The sequence below is a fragment of the Leptodactylus fuscus genome, chromosome 11 (assembly GCF_031893055.1).
Source record: "Leptodactylus fuscus isolate aLepFus1 chromosome 11, aLepFus1.hap2, whole genome shotgun sequence".
Taxonomy (NCBI): Eukaryota; Metazoa; Chordata; class Amphibia; order Anura; family Leptodactylidae; genus Leptodactylus; species Leptodactylus fuscus.
This window is the reverse complement of record NC_134275.1, coordinates 14,151,109-14,171,769: the sequence shown is the minus strand read 5'-3', so window position 1 is coordinate 14,171,769 and position 20,661 is coordinate 14,151,109. Positions and strand designations below refer to the sequence as shown.

Sequence of the window (20,661 nt, the reverse complement as noted above, 5' to 3'; positions counted from 1 at the left end):
CAGTTGTTGTTAAAGACACCTGTGCACACCCTCAAACAGTCAGACTCCAAACTCCACTATGGTGAAGACCAAAGAGCTGTCAAAGGACACCAGAAACAAAATTGTAGCCCTGCACCAGGCTGGGAAGACTGAATCTGCAATAGGCAACCAGCTTGGATTGAAGAAATCAACTGTGGGAGCAATAATTAGAAAATGGAAGACATACAAGACCACTGATAATCTCCCTCGATCTGGGGCTCCACGCAAAATCTCACCCCGTGGGGTCAAAATGATCACAAGAACGGTGAGCAAAAATCCCAGAACCACGCGGGGGGACCTAGTGAATGTACTGCAGAGAGCTGGGACCAATGTAACAAAGCCTACCATCAGTAACACACTACGCCGCCAGGGACTCAGATCCTGCAGTGCCAGACGTGTCCCACTGCTTAAGCCAGTACATGTCCGGGCCCGTCTGAAGTTTGCTAGAGAGCATTTGGATGATCCAGAAGAGCATTGGGAGAATGTCCTATGGTCTGATGAAACCAAACTGGAACTGTTTGGTAGAAACACAACTTTTCGTGTTTGGAGGAAAAAGAATACTGAGTTGCATCCATCAAACACCATACCTACTGTAAAGCATGGGGTGGAAACATCATGCTTTGGGGCTGTTTCTCTGCAAAGGGGCCAGGACGACTGATCCGGGTACATGAAAGAATGAATGGGGCCATGTATCGTGAGATTTTGAGTGCAAACCTCCTTCCATCAGCAAGGGCATTGAAGATGAAACGTGGCTGGGTCTTTCAACATGACAATGATCCAAAGCACACCGCCAGGGCAACGAAGGAGTGGCTTTGTAAGAAGCATTTCAAGGTCCTGGAGTGGCCTAGCCAGGCTCCAGATCTCAACCCTATAGAAAACCTTTGGAGGGAGTTGAAAGTCCGTGTTGCCAAGCGACAGCCCCAAAACATCACTGCTCTAGAGGAGATCTGCATGGAGGAATGGGCCGACATACCAACAACAGTGTGTGCCAACCTTGTGAAGACTTACACAAAACGATTGACCTCTGTCATTGCCAACAAAGGAGAGAGAACAAAGTATTGAGATGAAATTTTGTTGCTGACCAAATACTTATTTTCCACCATAATTTGCAAAAAAATTCTTACAAAATCAGACAATGTGATTTTCTGGATTTGTTTTCTCATTTTGTCTCTCATAGTTGAGGTCTACCTATGATGTAAATTACAGACGCCTCATCTTTGTAAGTGGTGGAACTTGCACTATTGGTGACTGACTAAATACTTTTTTGCCCCACTGTATACAGGTAGATATAATACTAACAATGACAGACTGGCATAGCGGGGTAGAGGGCCCTGCCCGCGAGGGCTTACAATCTATGAGCTTCAGAATCCTGGTATTGTAGCTTCATGGAACTAAACTAGTAATAGCAAATTGGCAAATCCTATGAGCCCTGTAGCCAACGCACCTAAAATTACTACGGGTGCTTTAGCTTATGAGAATTTTTTTTGTTTGCTAAGGTGAATAGAAGCCTATAATTGCCGGCTCCGAAATGAGGCTGAGTCACGATTTTGTCAGTACTCTATTAATATTACCATAATAAAAGTTAAAATAGGTTTGTCGTTGCTGCCCTGCCAGGTTTCATGTTTAGATGATATATAAAACCTGCTGCCCCCGAATGGGCTGGAGGTTTGTGCGTTCCGGGCTCCTGTGTGATCTGCCGTTACATCACAGCAATGTGAACTATCCATGGCATCAAACATGGAACCATGAGCTTAACATGTGGAAATTATTCGGGGTGCCCACTATTCAAATCCTAGGATGGGTCATCCATGTCAGATTATTGGCAGTCTGACCCCGAGCACCCCCACTGATCAGCTACAGCATTGTGGGCCCAGTCTTTGCTAGTTACACCCCTGATGGAGCACTGTATTATGTGGGCTGTACATGAGCAGGACTATATAATGGGGGGAGGTCACTATGTAACCTGTGGATGTCCCCACTAGTCTGTTCCCCTGCTGTGCACGATGGCCGGGTCATTGTGAGCACCTGTAGTCTGACAGGTGATATTCCTAGCTCTGCCTACGTCACAACCATTGCACCTCCTGTAACTTCCACAACAGACTGCCATACACCCGGCTATTATATGCAGTGACCGGGCACCGCCGCCCGGTGTCTACAGCGCTCCGGTCACGTTCACAGAACTGTACAAAGTGGGCGGGAAAATGCGATGCTCTGATTGGTTCTCACCACAGCCCCTATCTTCTTATTGGCGGCCAGGGCAGCGAAGGCTTCTGATTGGGTGACTGGTTTTCGAGTTAGCTGGTTGGTTGTTTGTCTTTAGCGGAAGGGGCGGGGACTTTCCGGGTTTCGGTTGTTTCTACGTTCAAACGACAGTGGAGCCGGTGAGCGGTGAGTGCAGGGGCCGGTGCAGTGTGCGGGAGAGGCCGGGCTGACCGCGGGACGTGTGCAGGTGAGACTGGCTGTAGTGTGAGGTGTGGCGGCGACCTGTGTGACCGGGGAGGAGACACCTCAGGCTGGAGCGGGGAGAGGTGCGGTGTACTGGCCATAGACCGCTCCATCTGTACGGGGCTGTGCGCTGCAGCTGGGTCAGAGAATAGAATTGGGCTTTGTTCACACTGGTGCTACAGATAAGGACCGCAGGTGTGGACATTCCCGGGGTCCGGCCATTGTGAATAGCTGAGAGCTGACAGGGCTGTGACTGGAGGACTGGTGAGCCTGGGACTGGAGGACTGGTGGCCCTGGGACTGGAGGACTGGTGGCCCTGTGACTGGAGGACTGGTGAGCCTGGGACTGGAGGACTGGTGAGCCTGGGACTGGAGGACTGGTGAGCCTGGGACTGGAGGACTGGTGAGCCTGGGACTGGAGGACTGGTGGCCCTGGGACTGGAGGACTGGTGGCCCTGGGACTGGAGGACTGGTGGCCCTGTGACTGGAGGACTGGTGAGCCTGGGACTGGAGGACTGGTGAGCCTGGGACTGGAGGACTGGTGAGCCTGGGACTGGAGGACTGGTGAGCCTGGGACTGGAGGACTGGTGAGCCTGGGACTGGAGGACTGGTGGCCCTGGGACTGGAGGACTGGTGGCCCTGTGACTGGAGGACTGGTGGCCCTGTGACTGGAGGACTGGTGAGCCTGTGACTGGAGGACTGGTGAGCCTGGGACTGGAGGACTGGTGAGCCTGGGACTGGTGGGCCCCGTGACTGGAGGACTGGTGGGCCCCGTGACTGGAGGACTGGTGGGCCCCGTGACTGGAGGACTGGTGGGCCCCGTGACTGGAGGACTGGTGGGCCCCGTGACTGGAGGACTGGTGGGCCCCGTGACTGGAGGACTGGTGGGCCCCGTGACTGGAGGACTGGTGGGCCCCGTGACTGGAGGACTGGTGGGCCCCGTGACTGGAGGACTGGTGGGCCCCGTGACTGGAGGACTGGTGGGCCCCGTGACTGGAGGACTGGTGGGCCCCGTGACTGGAGGACTGGTGGGCCCCGTGACTGGAGGACTGGTGGGCCCCGTGACTGGAGGACTGGTGGGCCCCGTGACTGGAGGACTGGTGGGCCCCGTGACTGGAGGACTGGTGGGCCCCGTGACTGAGAAGGGATCAGCACTGAGGGCTCGGGCTGTGTGCAGACTGCAGGGTCTACAGGCAGGTTTTAATGTGTATTTTATGCTGAGCTCTGCCTCCAGTCTGTCCTTGTACAAGTGCTGAATTGTCCACACATCCTGACCCGGGGATTGTCACCCAGGAATAGAAGACTGCAATGGATAAAATGCATCATGTGTACATACCCCTGTGCCAGGGTCACACAGTGTCCGTTCTGGTCTGACCAGAAAAACAGACTTCTCTTATTTCGCATGCAGATGTTACACTATTGAATGGGACAAACCTGCCACCATTTCTGTCCATTTTCTGCACTGAAGCGGTGTCGGGCTGAGCTGCCGCCTCTCAGAGCCTGCACTAGATCTGTGTGAATAATACATTGCATCCTTGCTGCAGCCGTACTTACATGTTACTGATGAATGGGACGGTTGCAAAAATTTCAACAATATGAGAACTTTCCCTAAATAGTAGCGGTGTTCTGACTTTATTATTATTATATATGATCCTATAGGGCTGCTGACGGGACCAATAACAACATGACTGACATGTCCTAGGTCCTGATTACAGCAGTGATGTCCCATTTGTGCTGTGTGACCACTGGTGCCAAGCAGAGACTTCAGTGCAGACCAAGTAGTTCTGAGACTGACTCTGACGAGTCCTGTGACTGGTTATAGCCGTCCTTATAGGAAGACAACCAGGGGACATGAATGCAGAAGAGCGGCCCTGCCACTGGTGGAAACACACTGGAGTAACCTTTTATGTTATTGGCTCCTTCAGCAGACTTATAACAACCCCTTCAGAAGTTTCTTTCCACCTTGTACTGCAGCCACATTGGGTATCTCCTGTTTGGTGTTATGACACAATATTACATCCATAACTAGGTAATGTTGCACTTCCACAGTGGCTGCTGGATGTGATAAGTCATCCATATTGCACGCACAGATCACATGATGTGATGTCATTACATCACCAACACTACCTGGATCAGCGTGGAGCCTCAGGACAACCTCAAATGAGTCTTAAAGGGGTATTAATGTCTTAAACATGTGTAGCATTTCCCCAGACTATGTGATGGGTACAAAGTTGGACTTTTCTCTCTGCATTTTCGGTCTAAACCTGGCAGACCCTATTCTAGTCAATGGGGTCCATGGGTAACTGCTTTTTAATCGGTTAGCTTTTTGGTTTTCGGGTCCACAAGCGGACCCGGAAAGCCAAATGCTAGTGTGAACCTATTTGTTTGTAAAGCTTGTAGAGACTTGGGAGTCTTGAGCAGTCCTATAGCTGGTGTGTGTCTTCCACTCCCTGACTGCTGACATACTCTGTAACACCGAGCCTGGCAGATGGGAGGAGCAGCACAGTCATGTAATAAAGGTCACAATGGCACCTGTATAGATGTCATTGACACCAATATGTGCTAGTTAACTGTGCGACCATATTTAGGCTGCCCATAAACCAATTGTTGGGACACTGGTGTAAAGTAACAAGTGCTCTGCTGTAAATGCTGCGGTGGAGTAGTACATAGTCTTATGTCTATACTGTAGTCTGGCCGCAGGATATGTTACTGCTACTCCTATACTTACAGCCATCTCTGGTCATGTATGAACAACGTGTGGCTCCAGAGCAAGTGAAAGGGCTATTCAGAATATTTGACCACCTTTACCACCCCACACAGACCTGTCCTTGCTCTATTGGAACATGATCTAAATTAATCTTGACAAATGGCAAAAAAAAAGTTTGGCCACTCCTGTTTGTGTCAGCAGATAGTGTGCTATATATATATGCAGTGCAGGTATTATTAAAGGGGGTTTCCACGTTTTAAAATGGACCGAATACAGGAAATACCTTAAAATAACAAGACTCATGTACTCCCTTGCTAAACCCCCCACCACTAAATCCATGTTGTCGGTTCAGTACAACGCTGTAGACTTTTGGCGCACAGTTAGCGCACACTGCTAGTACAATGTCACTATTCCCACGTGTGATCTACCCAAGCTGATGTAGGATAATACTACAGACATGACGGGATCGCTGTTCTTTGTAATTCTGTACATGGGAGCTGTTACCCAAAGCTAAACACTCCATGTGCCTGACTGACAGTGACATAAACATTAGGGGGCCCTCCGCTCTGCAAGATCTTCTCTAGTCTCTTGTGTGATGTCGCTTTGTTCCAAGAAGTTACCTGTATTCATGTTACTGGAGTTATTGGCTGGTGTTTATACACAACCTTTTTCTAAACTATTCTAGAAACTTCAACTTTGTCTTTTTTTTTCCCGTGTGTCTCCTTCTTCTAGAATATAGTCGATTTGAGTCCAAGATCCATGACTTGCGAGAACAAATGATGAACAGCAGTATGAGCTCTGGTTCCGGGTCACTTCGTACCAGTGAGAAAAGATCGCTTTATGTCAGGTATGTCCATAATATATTCCTTTTAGGGCTCGTTCACACGGGGCAAGAGGGGGTGGATTTTGGTGCTGAATCCACGTCAGAATCCGCCCCCTCACAATGGAGGTCTATGTAGACCGCTAGTGGTATGTTCACGCTCACAGAAAAAAGAAGCGAGCTGCCCTCTCTTCAGGTGCATTCTGCGGCTGATTCGGCCCCAACGTCCACCTCGCGGCAGCACACTCCGGACTAGGTCCATTCATTTGGGCCTACTCAGGAGCAGGAAGCCGCGACTGTCGTGGCCGGCACATTTCGGCCCTATTCTGATGCAGCTTCCCGCATCAAAATCAGCATCAAAATACGTCTAACCGTGCCCTGTGTGAACTAACCCTTATCGCTGGGAATAGTAGAGTAAATAATATCAGCAGACAGTTTTGTCACATGGTCGTGTTCAATGTATTCTTCCACTGATGTTATTGCGATTCACTTCCAGAATTTTCATAGAAACTCTTGCACATCAGTGGCCCTTTAAACCAAGGCAGCTTTAAGATTTCCATAGGGTTAACCAATAACATATATCTGAACTTCTGAATGTTTTTTTTTTTTTTCTGGCATTAGTAAATTTTGTGATATAATTTATTCCTGGATTTTGGCTCCTTTCTGTGATATCCTGCACACATATCCACGGTGTATCTCTTTTTTTTTAGTCTTTGCTTTGCTTCTCTATTGCAATCTGACATGTGTACATTGCTTCTCAGCGCAGTACAGAGAGGTGGGCTGCTCTTGTATAATGCATGGGAATGGGGTAACGTCAAACAGCAGGGAAGGAGTCAGTCTGTTAATAAAGTTCACTACAACGTTTAGTAGAGTGCCAGAAAATCAAGTTGTTTTAAAGTCTGGTCAGGCCCATGTGGGCAAAGCCTTGAAGAGCTAAGTTATGCAGGTATCCAGTTGTGAGACCAGACCTGACTGCCATTGTCATTAATTTCTCTCCTAACAGGGCTTTGTTTGACTACGACCGATCCCGGGACAGCTGTTTGCCAAGCCAGGGGCTGAGTTTCTCTTATGGAGATATTTTACATGTTATCAATGCCTCCGATGATGAGTGGTGGCAGGCTAGACTTGTCACACCGCATGGCGAAAGTGAACAAATAGGCGTGATTCCCAGCAAAAAGAGGTGAGACGAATGTTCCAATTGTGGTAAATACAATATGGTGACCTGTCTTTGTGTTTGGATTGGGGGGGGGGGGGAGAGTTTCTTCTTCTATTTTATTCTTACTTAAGTGGTACTTGCCCGGGCGTAATGTTGAAGCAAAGAGCGTCAGCTGTAGCGATCGGGCCCTCGCTCCTATTGTTTGATAGGTCTATTTCTTTGTCTCGTATTGTCTGTTCATGTGTCTTCAGATTCGTAAAGTGCCACGGAATATGTTGGCGCCATACAAGTTTATAATTATTGAAGCAAAATAACTAAAAGTAACAGAAATGCTGGATAAGAGCTAAGAATCTGTCTCTTGCAGGGTTGAGAAAAAAGAGAGGGCACGACTGAAAACTGTCAAGTTTCATGGGCGTTCTGGTATGGAAACGAACAGAGTGAGTATGGCTCCCCCAGCACACGTGTGTTATATCCCTGAGTGTTAGCTAGCAGTTATACGTCTACAAATGACAACTTCATGTTGAAGTTCACTTATTCTTATGTAGACCTCAGTTTCTCCATTGTTACCAGCTGCAAACAAACACTGTGTGATGTCAGCCTGAGGTCTTGTCACTTCAACCCCTCTGTTCTCGCTTCTTCCCAAAGCGGGGAGGCAGAGTGTTAAATGTGGTGTTTTTACCCCAAAAAAGGTTTCTGCAGCATTTTTTTTCCACTATTTTTATTGCTTAAAAAAGAGATTTTAATTGTCTTTTAGAGACGTGTGCAAAGCCAACTTTGGTTTTTTAAGACTCCTGTCCATACTACCCTTGCCTCCCAGTTCATCACACTATTCCATTGGTTTTGCTTTTCTTGTGCATGACTTGTAAACCCATATTTTTTTTATTTCGTTTTGTTTTGATTTTGTTTTGTATTTTTATTTTTTGTTCTTTTCTGTTCCTGCCTACTTTCCTACATTCTTTGGGCATTTTCATTACCCATTGTCTGTGTCATCACTCCATCTGACAAAGTCCATCAAATCCAAGCGCAAAAAGAGTTTCCGACTGTCTCGCAAGTTTCCGTTTTACAAGAGTCTTGTTCAAGAAACCGGCAATGCACGTAAGTAAGAGCAGAGGGCGCGTCATTGAATCGTCCTAACCAAGATAGATCTAGAGCTTTAGGACGAATAGAGCTTGCACAATAGACACAAGCTGCGTTTGCTGTTTATTGCATTTATATCACATACTTCTGACATACTGACTTCATAGAAGGTGAGCGTCCATAGAGAAGCCCCGTCTACCCACTATGTTTGCTGCAGAAGCAGCTCCCACTCTTGTGGGCTATTAGGGCCTTTTCGGACAGCTCTCTTACCCCTGGTTCATATTAGCGTTTATATTCCGTCCGCATGGAGACCCCCTGAACGGAATACAAGCACAATTGCAATCGCTGTGCTGTAAAAGCACACGGACACCATAAACTATAATGGGGCCCGTGTGCTTGCTGCACACTGCCTGCACGAATGATTAGGTTTTACAAAACCTGATCTGTGTGACGGCCCTGGATTTGATCACTGTTTCTGAGCTGCGTTCACAGCATCCTAATGATTTCATGCTGTAAGTTTCCAAACTATAAGTGTAGCCCTGCTTGTTGAGTGCAGGAATCTTGGTGGCTGCTCGTGCTTCTGGCATGACAGGAGGCAACGCTTTTATTCCCCGGGTTCCACATTCACAAGTGTCCTGTGGGTGTTCTCCATATACAATGTGACTGGTGATCACCATCTATTAAATGTTCTCCATCCGCTCCACCTTACTGCTTTCTACTCCTTTTTATTGATTGAAATCTTACAAATGCTAACAGGATCCCTTTAAGGGCTGCCATACTGCATTGTACTCACAGGGAAGAGGATAGAATAACTCAATAAGTTACATCCGCAGCAAATACCAAAGCTGCTGCCAATAGAAGGAGAAAAATCCCCTCACACATTCAATAGTAACTCCGAACAATCGCAAACCATTTTTAGTTTTTGCTTTTTAACTTTTAAAACTTTAATTTATAACTTTTTAACTTTTTCTGTACAGTCACCTGATGCTTTACTTTGTCAGACAAACTGGACTTCATAATGGTTATATGTCATATTTAAAACAATGCCGTGGAATTAGGAACAAAAAACTGCAATCGCTTTGTTGTGGGTTTTATTTCTATGGCGCAGTAAATACAACACTATACGATATGTTGCCTATATTCTGTGGGTCGATACTACCCTGGATATTACATTTCTATATTTTAAACACCAATACAAAGGTTTCTGTGGAGATTCCTATTTATAGTTATAAAATGCCTTCCTTTAATAGGCTCCCGGTGGTCATGACTGATCAGCACACCCCCCCCCCCCCCCATATCCTAGTATTCTCAAGCAATATGGCGGCGTCCATGTGCCACCGCTCTTTAGATGCCTCTGTTGTAAATGACCGAGGCTTCTGCATTAGACCGGTGGGAGTAACTTTGTAAATCTTTTTTTATCGCTTGCCCGACACTGATGCCGAGTTTATGGTGATGTTGTTATTGGACAAATTGGCTGTGGAGTCCACACCGGAGATCTGCATCAGTTTTCACTTGCAGGTCTTCTTCGCTCAGATTCCTATTCAGGGACTGTTCTCTGTGGTTTCAGTGTAATTTCGAGGCCGATATTGCCATAAGAAAGGTCATGGGCTCTTCTTCCATGTAGTGCAGGAATTGAGAGCTATGGCGACATTCTGCCAGTTATGCTTAGCTTGGAGAGTTTCTCTTACGTTATCCTGCAGTACAGTTCCTAAATACAAATCACCCTAGCAAGCCGCTCTGCTGTGATTTGCCCTTGTGGTCATTTTTCCATTAGTTGTAGTGATTTGCAACAAATTCCGTTCACACAGGAGATACATGCTATACAGCGAATGTTGCAGTAGTTGATCGTACAATGTGCACATGAGCAGCGACTTGTTCTTGTCTTTATGGCCTTTATTCCGCCTGAGCTAGTGGGTGGAAACGAGCTGCTATGTCTGCCATAGATGGCGCACAGAAAGTACAGGATAAACCTCTCCATAACTCAAAGCCAGAGCAGGAATGTGCAGGATACTATAGAAGTACTGAGGGGATCCTTGTTTAGCTTCGGCGTTCCCCTCTCTGTAGACTTCTGTTATAAATTGCATCTTAAAGTCAGTTTAGCAGAGAGGAAGAAGAGAGTCGGGTTAGTGGAGAGAGGCGTTTATCTGTGAGGGCGGCTGACATTCAGCAGTGCATCCGTTTTTAAGTAATGGAAAGCAGATGCTGAAATATTTTATACAGCCTTATTTTTATTCTCTGATTTGTTTGCACTTTAGTCCGGGGGCCATTCACCTCTCCTGAGCTGTTCTGTGCAGAGGCCACTTTTCATCAGTCTGTGGTGGATGTGGTCTTTTCTGGTGTACAAGGCGTAAAAAGTTTTTGTTTCAGTAAATCGGGGTCTGCACCGCCCTTAGCAGATTTATCACTGACAACAGAAATCTGGCGCACATTTCCCTATGAGCACACAGCCTGGTGAACGTTGCCCCTGGTTTATGTGGTCGCGTGTGTCTTGTCCTATTTGAGGTACCCTCTCCCCTGGTCCTGGGGCTTTGGAGACCAGAATTAATCTGCTCTGATGCAGAAAGCTTACTGACTCCATTCTTGCATCTTCCATGAGGCATCTTGTCTTCTGCACTTCCTGCTCACTTCATCCTATAGACTTCTGTAGATGTGTGTCCTGCTGGCCATCTCCTCAAAATGCCAGTGCTTGGTGGTGGAAATCCTTATTCTGGGCAACCATGTTGTGGAACTTCCAAGCAGATAACCTATCCCTCAGAGTCGGCCATCAATCTCAGATTAGCGGGGGTCCAACTCTCTCTGTGCCAGCGTCAGGCAGCTGTTTAAAGCGACTTCCCGGGTCCCCCTTATAGTTGTGGCTGAGCCTGGTATTACAACTTACTGAACAGGCACAAAATAGGCAGCAGAGCGGCAGAAACACTGCAAAGTCTGACCCGCTAGATCTGATATTGTTTGAGTCCTGGAACCTCTGTAATGCTTCCTAATATAGTATGGGGGGAGGGGGGGGGCAGTGCACGCTTTGGATTGTCCTGACCCCGGCGCCCATTCTGTGTGTGTTTTGTGTAGACGTTCTACATCCCTGGTTTAGGGCAGATGTCTCGAGTACACAAAGAATTTCAACAAGTTTATTGTGTTGTGAATTGTTCTGATTTTAGGGATTTTTCGATGACTTGTGCTTGGCTTATCCCCAGTATGTCCTGTTCTGAATAGTGAGATAGTAAATGTGGACATATTTGGGTTAGTGTTCCTGTGGGATTTTGCCTTTTCTATTTTGTAAGATCATAAACACACGTTTCCTTCTGTCGCCAATGACTCTGTGACACTTCTGTTCTTCCTTATCTCTTTTCTGTAGTGCTTTTTTTGTTTTGTTTTTCAGTGATAAGTGTCACCTTTTCAATCCTGAGACATTAATGGGGTTATTTACACCTTCCTCCTTCTGGAAAAAGTTTTCTTTTGCTTTGGCATATGTCACATAAGGAGGTGGTGACATCTTTGTGCATGGTCATTTTGTTTTTTTTCCTTTTTGGGCTGCTGTTCCTTACACTGTCTCTAGCTGGCTGTCTCTCACTGTCTCTATCTTTCTCCTCTTTCTTGTCTGTAATATCAGGATTTCCCTGGCTTAAGTGACGATTATTATGGATCAAAGAGTCTGAGTAAGTCCCTCAGTGTGACTGGGAGCCGCTGCTGTTAGTCGGGTTGTCTGCTTGGGGGCCTGTCCTGTTAGGTCTGGGAAGGGCTTACCTATATCCTGCACCTGCCGCAGCGTAGATGAGTGATTTTTTTTTTTTTTTAGTTAAGACTGATACCTTTAGCAGACAATACCCTAACCCTCATGTTTTTTGAGGTGTGGTCAGTTTTGATAAAACAATTATTTCACAAATTTAAATGTGATTGTTTTGCATCCAGCTAATACCGCGGTTACACTTACGTTGGGTCACCATTCGAGGACTTGGTTCCCCTTTCCCTTTAAAATATGTGGCGAGCGGTCCTGTAAGCAGGGCTCTTCTCTCTGCGCAGTTCAGGTGGAAACCTGTGGACCCCATTATTGTCGGGTCTGCGGCTTTTTTTTTTTTTTTTTTTTTAGCGGATAGGGTTTTCCATTTTTTTTGTGACCACCTGGAGAACGGAAACCCTGAGCGCTAGCGTGAAACTATTTAGAATTATTCTGCAGTGTATTTGTTGGGATTTCATTACTTTGTGACTAAATCTCGGCAGTGGTATTGGGAGTTTTCAGTATTAGACTGTCAAAGGGAAGAGAGAGTATATTTAGTGTAGAAAGAATCCACCAGGAATGTTCTCGGTGCCGCAGCGTAGACTATTCGGCCATCTAGGTAGATCCGCTTTGTAGCGCTTGTTACCCAGCCCTTCCCTGTACGCGATGTCTGTGCCGCGCTTTCTTTGTGTATCGTCTGGTTAGCGGCGTCCTACTAACAGCACTTTATTCTTTACAGAAGCCGTGACATCAAATACCAGTGACAGTGAGAGCAGCTCCAGTAAGTCACCATTGAGACAAATGAAGGGTTTATTTCCCATTTTCACAATCTTTTCACGATCCTAATGAATTCTGTTTCCCTGTCTCTACAGAGGGACAAGAAGACACTATACTCTCATATGAGCCCGTGACTCGACAAGAAAGTAAGTGATGAGATCTATTACGGTCCCTTTTAGAATTGTAGCATTTCCTCCGTAAAGCTGATCTTGCACCACTTATACTTTGCATTGCATTGGTCTCAATGTGTATTATATCTACATTGGCTGCCAGAGCAGACTCAAAAAAAGTGGGGACTATACCAAATAAACCATGGACAGACTACATAGTAGATGAGGTTGGATGAAGACATCAGTCCATCAAGTCCAACCTATAACCCTACAGTCCACTACAGTGCTGATCCAGGGGAAGGCAAAAAAACCCCATGAGGAAATAATTCCTTCCCGACCCCAATCTACATCCATATACTGCTGGTCCTCAGTCATATATGGAATAATCTGAGATTTCTATAATGCCTTGAAATCGGATCCATTTTATTTTCTCCTCATTTTAGCATTTGAAAGATTCCTTTTCTTCCCAGTTGAATGCAGCGGTGCTCAAGGGGCCGTCCAACATTGACGTCTGTGTAACTGCCCGTTTGATAAGACGTGTAGCATTCAGAGGCAACACATCCCCAAGGATGCAGACAGATGGGTCTATACCCAGCCCTACTCGTGTTTCTCTTTCAGACCTTCTGTCAAGAGTCTGTGCAGCCTGGAGCTTTTGTGACCCATCTATTATACTCTTATAGTTGTGCTCAGTTAGCGCACATTCACAGCAGCCGCTTATTTTCTCTTTGCTTTATTGCATTTGTTGTATTTTTATTTACGGTATATAGTTGAATGTATGAGCCGTGGTGTGTCAAAACAAGAGCTAAAAGGGTATCTGGCACCTAAAATGCCCTATTTAGATGTACTATATAATACAATTGTCACTTTGGTCACTAAGCCAAATAGGCCGACACTTCCTGATTCCATAGGGATTTTTAATGTAGCAGTCATCTCATTTACATCCTAAATGAGACAGACAGAATAACAATAGAAGATAACACCTCTACAGCTAATACAGGTGATGTCACTGCTCAGCTACTCCCTGCACAGAGCATGCTCTACCATAGACCTCAGTGAGTTGGCACCAGACTGTCCTGCTTCAGTCATAGTCCTGGCCACAGGCAGAGGAGAGCTCAGGCGCGATGGCAGCTCTTGCCATAATCTTGTACAGAAAATAAAATGAAAAACTGACAGCTTTGAAACAGAGAAAACACTCTAAGGACAATGTACGCAGAAATCCAATGTAGAAGAGGCGCATCTTTAGTGCAGGGTGACTTATTTGCCACTTTAACACAGTTGGGTGGGGAACAAGGTGCTCCAGGGTGGGGATGCCTCGGCCTGGAGACAGTGTTTTTTATCAAGTGGCCTTTTAGGTAGATCTCTCTTCTGGAAAGTTTTGTAATAACACCTAATTTTTGTTCCCAGTCCATTATACAAGACCAGTCATTATCTTGGGTCCACTGAAGGACAGAGTGAATGATGACCTGATTTCCGAGTTCCCCCACAAATTTGGTTCCTGCGTCCCACGTAAGTCTCCTCCTATTTGTCATTATCTTGCTATTAAGTAACTTGCTCTCTTACAAGTGTTTATCGATTACTCGCTGCAGACACAACAAGACCTCGAAGGGAGGCTGAAATAGATGGACAAGACTATCATTTTGTTTCTTCTCGGGAGCAGATGGAAAAAGACATTCAGGAAAACAAATTCATAGAGGCCGGGCAGTTTAATGACAACCTATATGGGACTAGTATTCAGTCTGTACGGGCAGTGGCTGAAAGGGTGAGTGGTGACAATGTCAGATGAATGTGGCGGTCACTTCTCTCTATGATACTGACTTACCCTTTGTGTTCTCTTTCCCACAGGGGAAGCATTGCATTCTTGATGTGTCCGGGAATGCTATCAAACGACTGCAACAAGCACAACTCTTCCCCATCGCAATTTTTATCAAACCAAAATCGGTAGAAGCACTCATGTAAGCGACTAGTTATAGCTTTCATTCCAGTCAATGTATTTTTGATGTGGTAAAATCTGACCTGCAGAAAATCTCCGATTTCTGCTAAGGATTTGTACAGTAGTTTGATATGCCATGTGCCTGCACGTAGAGTAGCCTCGCTCCATGTAGTATCTCACTGCAAGACTTGTGAGAATCTGCACTGTTAGAACAGCAATGGAGAATATCCCGAAGAGATAGAGATATATACATATACATTTTCTGTGTCCCCATTATGCTGTACTTGTATTTGCTTCAACAAACTTTACGAAGGAGCAGGCAAAGGTTGTGATTCTGACCTGACTCTGTTCACTTTTCCTCCTCATGTCTGACACTGACCCACTTGACATTCTGAGCCTAAATAGCATATTGGGCACAAAGCTAATCTAGGGTGAGAACCAGCCCAGAAACCCAGGGTTACTCAGATTGAACACTGGAGGGAGTCACGTAGTGGATTCTTTTTGATGTAAATAGAAGCATATTGCTCTCCAAAATCAGCGTAAGGGCTAGTTCACATGTGGGCAAAGGGGTGGATTTTGACAGCGGATTTTGCTTCAAAATCCACCCCTTTACAATGGTGGTCTATGCAGACCACCATTGGTGGTCTATGCAGCGGGCTGCTGCTAGCGGAGAAAAGAAGCGACATGCCCTTTCTTCAGGCGGAAGCCGTGGCGCACTAGGCCGCGCCTTCCGCCTAGCGGCAGCACCCTCCTGTCAGCTCATTCATTTGAGCCGACACAGGAGGGGAAAGCCGCGACCGCTATGGTCGCGGCAGGCGGGTTTTGACCAGAGAGAGACACGGCTCGCCGCGTCTCTCTCTGTGTCAAAACCCGCGCAGACAGTTCACATGTGAACTGACCCTTAAAAGGTCACCTCCCAAGTTTCTAAGGCTGCTTGTAGCAAAAAAAAATACAGCAAGACAAGTTGTTGTTTTTTTTCCTGCTGCATTTGTGCCTCCCCCACATAAGCCTGTAGGGAGAACACAGCGATGACGCAGGTAAAATGAACACGCTGCATTTTAAAAGATGTAATATTTACAAATGGTGCCATTTTTAAAGGGGTTGCGCACTTTTTAATATTGATGGCCTACCCTTAGTTTACATAATTTCCTATGACACTCTTTACATCTTTGTACATTTTTGGAGTCCTTGGATGACCATTTTCTTTAAAAAAAAATATTTTTTTACCACCAAATTAAGACAGCCAGCACTCACCTTGTGTGTGTCCTGTCAGCTTCCATTATACATGTACATTGGCCATCAGGAAGAGGTTCTACATGCAAAGTGCATGTGTGTCATTAGAAAAACACTTCTCGTTTTTAGGCCTCGGCCCCACATAGCGTAAACGCTGGGATTTGGTCATAGTGGAAACTCCACCGCGACATTTTCCATTACCTGCACAGTGAGCGGGATTCTGGCTAATCTCATGCACATATTGCACGAAATAATCCACAGCTTCTTTGCAATGTATTGGCCCATACAGCTGCTGTAGAAAATGTGATGGCAAAGAAAGCCAAAGGGTCCAAGGATGTCATACAGAAAAGCACTAACTTCTTGGTTTAAAAAAACAAAAACAAAACAGAAATCTGATTTGGCTTGTTTGTTCTTAATAGGGAAATGAATCGGAGGCAAACATTTGAACAAGCCCACAAGATGTTTGATAAAGCCACCAAACTGGAGCAAGAGTTTGGAGAATTTTTCACAGGTAACCTGATGCTAGAATTATCTCTTTCATAATGGGATGGGTTTCAACAAAATAACAAATGCAATGCCGGCAATTACCATAAAGTAAGAAAAGTAACTGATTTGTTCCGGTGCTGTCGCTGAGTCTGATGTCTAAACTGATGTCATGTGACCTCTGTAGCCAATGAGTGGCCTCGGTCATGTGTTCCTGTTACATGAGCACATAGATAAATACTACGGTTTCTTTATAGCATTTTGCTCCCATTTACTTGTTTTCTGGGGCCCACTATACAACTACATGCAGATATTACCTGACACCTCTTCACACATTCCTAAAATGTGAGTGAACATTTATTTCAGTTTTATCTGCTGCTTACTTCTTATTAGTTTTGTCCTGGGGTCCTGTCTGTAATGTTCTGTCTGGCTCTTGCCTCAAAATGGGGGCCATCTTGGCTCTGTGAACTGAAGATGGGTGCTCAGACCTAAGGCAACAGCAAGATGGTGGTTGATTGAGGCCCCTGCAGTTTGTTTGGGGCCCGGGGGAGGAAGGATACTGGTTGGCTTGACTCTAGATGTCATCCCAGTCAACCAGCAAGTCTACAATATGTAAAGATAAGCTGGAAGTTTCTTAAAGGGGTTGTCCAGGCAAAAACGGACAGCGCTTTTAACGTTTAAATCAACCGGGAGTAGTGGGGAAAAAAAGCATACTGTCCTGTTCCTGTGGCTCTGGTGTCCTCCGCACGTCCCAGTTCTTCTGCTCCAGTGGCTTCTGTTGAAGTTGCTGATTGCTTTACAAGCAGGACGGCTCGTTCTTCTCCATACAAAAAATTATGATGAATCTGAAGTCAGGTGAAAATTCTCTAAAATCCACTACCCAATGTTCTTCTGCCTTATCCGGTTTATGGAAACGCCGCCCTGCTCCTCCTCCTCCTCAAGAGTCTCTTAAGGGAGTCTGTTACCAGGATAATGTCTACTCTTCATAGGTTTATTATAAATTCCTTTATCCCACCAGTCCTATTAAACTTCTCGGTTGCTGAGACGATTTGTTTCACTGAGGGGGTCACCATTCCTGTCATAGCACCAAACGGCACCCGGTCCATCCTTCTATTCCATAATTCACATGTGCATAGTCCGGCCTGGCAGTCATAGCAGGGAGAATAAAACTGTAGATCATAAAGAGCCCCTACAGGGCAGCGTGGGAAATGCAAACTGTGTGTGTGCAAAGACCATTTTGTATTGTAACGTGATTCTTCTAATCTCTCTTCACAGCCATTGTACAGGGGGAGTCATTGGAAGAAATTTATAACAAGATCAAGCAGATAATTGAGGATCATTCTGGACATCACATTTGGGTGCCATCTCCTGAAAAACTCTAAATCTTCTACTGGACTGCTGTTATCTGTCTACAACCCTCCGCTACCCATACCCCCAGAAAAATGGAGTGGGGTTCAATGTGCGTCTGCCATCAAACACAGAAACATGTCCCCTCAGAGCCCATTGGACTCCACTGGTTCTTGGAATCTGCAACTTGAGTGTAGTTACACTGACCCTTTGGGGAATATTATGGGGTCAGCAAGGAAAAAAAAATCCTGTCCTTACTTGACTGGGGCAAGAACAGACTTTAAACACTTAGGCTATAAAATGCAAAAAAAAAAAAAGGGAAAAGAGCAGAAGAGGCCAAGTCCTCCCATCTCCAAATCACCCACCCTTTCCCTGAAAGCCCACATCCCTGCTGGATTGGAAGAAGGCATATTTATATACATATATATATATAATGTGTGTGCGTGTGTGTGTGTATATATAATTTATATATGATTATATATATATATTATATATATTTTGGCTGTGATGGGATATTTGTCCCTGCTATTCTATTGTTTGTAATGATTTTTTTAAAGTTCTCTTTTTTCTGTGATGGGCGGAGCTTTAGGCTCTGTTCTGGTACTCTACGGCCTACCCACCGTGGCTGCAAGTCATAGTTCTGGGTAAAAGGTACTGGTACATCTGCTCTATGTGGTTGATCCAGCCAGCACCAAAAAAAAATATACAGGAGAGATGGGCGCAGGCTCTAGCTGCCTTTTTGCAGCTTGTCAAGATTGCAAGTTTGTCCTACCGCACATTCTTGTTACCTTCACCTCATAGAAAACTGACAGTGCACATAAAGATATGATTTTTTTTCTAGACCAAGGCAAGTAGTCTTTTTTCATCCTTAATATTCGATAACTGGACACATGAATTAACTGACCTGTGAGCCAAATGAAATCTTCTAACAGGAAGTGATTCTCTTGTCTTATCGTGGAAGAAACTTCTCTGACAAGCTGAGAGCGGATGGTCCCCTATGACTAGTGTCTCCCGAGCCGCGGGCCTTCATGTACAGGTCTTCACTATATGGCGCTACATTTGTTTTACGATTGGAGAGCTTTTCAGTCTTTACCATTCTGTAGAATTTTTGGGAGTTCACCCCTGGGGGTTTGCACGTGTTCTTATTACCAAGGTGTGCATGGGAACGCTTCCTCCTTGCTGGCCTATTTGCGAATCTGAGGACCAATGGTAGTAGTGACACTGTTCCAGGACTTTCGTAGCCAGTTGTGGAGAAGGGAATACGAGAGGAAGGAAGGAGTCTGACTCAAGAGTTTGCATGAGAGTTTTTATTTTTTTTAAGGCTGTATTGTCAGTGTAATTTTTTTTTTTTTTTTTTCATGGTAACTTCCATTTTTAAATTAACGGGTATTAAGCCACCTTTTTTTTTTTTCCCGCCTTTTGACATCACAATAGCTTCATCCGTTTTAGTTATCTTAGATCACGCTTGAACTTGTGGAAATCCATCTGAATACTTGTGAGCCTGGAAAGAAGGGGGCAAAGTAATCGTAATGTTGTCAAACCTCCACGTCTTAATTTACAGACTCTCCAGTTTGTACCATCTTGCAAATGGGAGAAATAATGGGCAAGACCAATTCTCTTCCGTCGCACTTGTAAATTTGTCTGTACAATTGAGATGTTTTTGGTTTCAGCCCAGGGCAGTGGTCGGAGTAGGATGTCAGAGAGTTGCTTGTAGGTCTGCTGCAGGCAGCACATCAATAGGGTCTGGGGGATGGTTTTATGGGCAGAGTGGTATTTGTAGGTTGAGGCTCGGTGCTGGCAAGTTTTCTTGACCTGTATTGGAACGTTATCTGTGCTTTAAAACGGACAAGGAAGGATTTTGAGTGTGTGGCGCTTTTTATTTTTTTCCCCTTCTTTCTTCATTTGTTGTTTTTGGGGTTTTTAAAACACTAATAATTGTGCTGTCCCCGATGACCTAGTCGGTGTGAACTATCGCTGTATGTGATGAGCTGCTTATACTCTGAAGTGGTGAGCCAAAAATTTCTTCTTGAAGCTCAGTGTGAAAATAAATCGCTCAGGGTCCCTTTTCCATGTAATGGAGAGCGCGCTCTCTTCCACTGACTTGGAACAGACACTGCAGGACTGGGACAACACTGACTCTACTCCTTTGTTGGAGATATTGGTGCGCTGTAAACCAGCTGGCCTTTCTGGTTTGTCCTGCACTATCCAGTGGTTGAGGTTTGGGGTCATACACTCCTAGGGCTATATATCGATTGCTGATGGATGATGCTGGGTTAATCATGGTGGCTGAAGGACAATGGGAGTTAAAGCTTTGAGGTGGGTGAAGCAAGGAGAAAGTCTAAAATGGGGAGGCTGTTGGATTGGGGATTTGCAAAGCTTCTCCTTTCCTGTTTTAATCCACTTTTATTTCAGTGTTGCCACCTGCTTGTTATCCAACAGCATGAATGGGTTGTGAAGAAGGTATGTCATGGTACTATTTGTATAATGGGATTTTAAATGGCAAGTGGGGTGGCTGGTACCAATGTGTGATACAGCCTTTTATATAAATATATATATATATATCTTTGTCCCTGCCTCTCCCCTTCCTAATGTAATTTACAGCAAAGCAGAAAATGATATGGAATCTGATTGTTTTAAGAGATGCTGATAAACCCAGGAGGCACATATATTTTTTAATAAACGAAGTTGCAATGATTTGAGCCCCACTTGTATTTCTGTACATCATTGGCGTGGCGTTGCGTTGTGTGGCAGCGAGTTAGTGTATAAATCCATAGTTCAGGTGAAGGTAACATAGTAAGATACATTTTTGTTTTAATAGGAGAAGTGACTTTCTTCACTTATTTCCTCTAT

The 20,661-nt window shown here is 45.3% G+C and overlaps 1 protein-coding gene across 7 annotated transcripts in view; it reads left to right on the top strand.

The window, feature by feature from the left end:
- DLG3 (discs large MAGUK scaffold protein 3) overlaps positions 1–20,516 on the top strand; it is a 126,464-nt gene extending 105,948 nt beyond the window's left edge. For 4 of the 7 annotated variants that reach the window (XM_075259833.1, XM_075259835.1, XM_075259837.1 and 1 more), the window contains 11 exons: positions 5,902–6,016; positions 6,993–7,169; positions 7,510–7,582; positions 8,153–8,240; positions 12,671–12,712; positions 12,804–12,854; positions 14,223–14,324; positions 14,405–14,577; positions 14,661–14,770; positions 16,401–16,492; positions 17,740–20,516. In XM_075259833.1, the coding sequence (XP_075115934.1) occupies positions 5,902–6,016; positions 6,993–7,169; positions 7,510–7,582; positions 8,153–8,240; positions 12,671–12,712; positions 12,804–12,854; positions 14,223–14,324; positions 14,405–14,577; positions 14,661–14,770; positions 16,401–16,492; positions 17,740–17,846 (1,130 nt within the window). In that variant the 3' untranslated portion in view covers positions 17,847–20,516. Of the gene's footprint in view, positions 1–2,354; positions 2,407–5,901; positions 6,017–6,992; positions 7,170–7,509; positions 7,583–8,152; positions 8,241–11,826; positions 11,873–12,670; positions 12,713–12,803; positions 12,855–14,222; positions 14,325–14,404; positions 14,578–14,660; positions 14,771–16,400; positions 16,493–17,739 lie in introns of those variants that run through there. The other 3 variants (XM_075259834.1, XM_075259836.1, XM_075259839.1) reach the window with 2 other exon arrangements.
- The last annotated feature ends 145 nt before the right edge of the window (positions 20,517–20,661 follow it).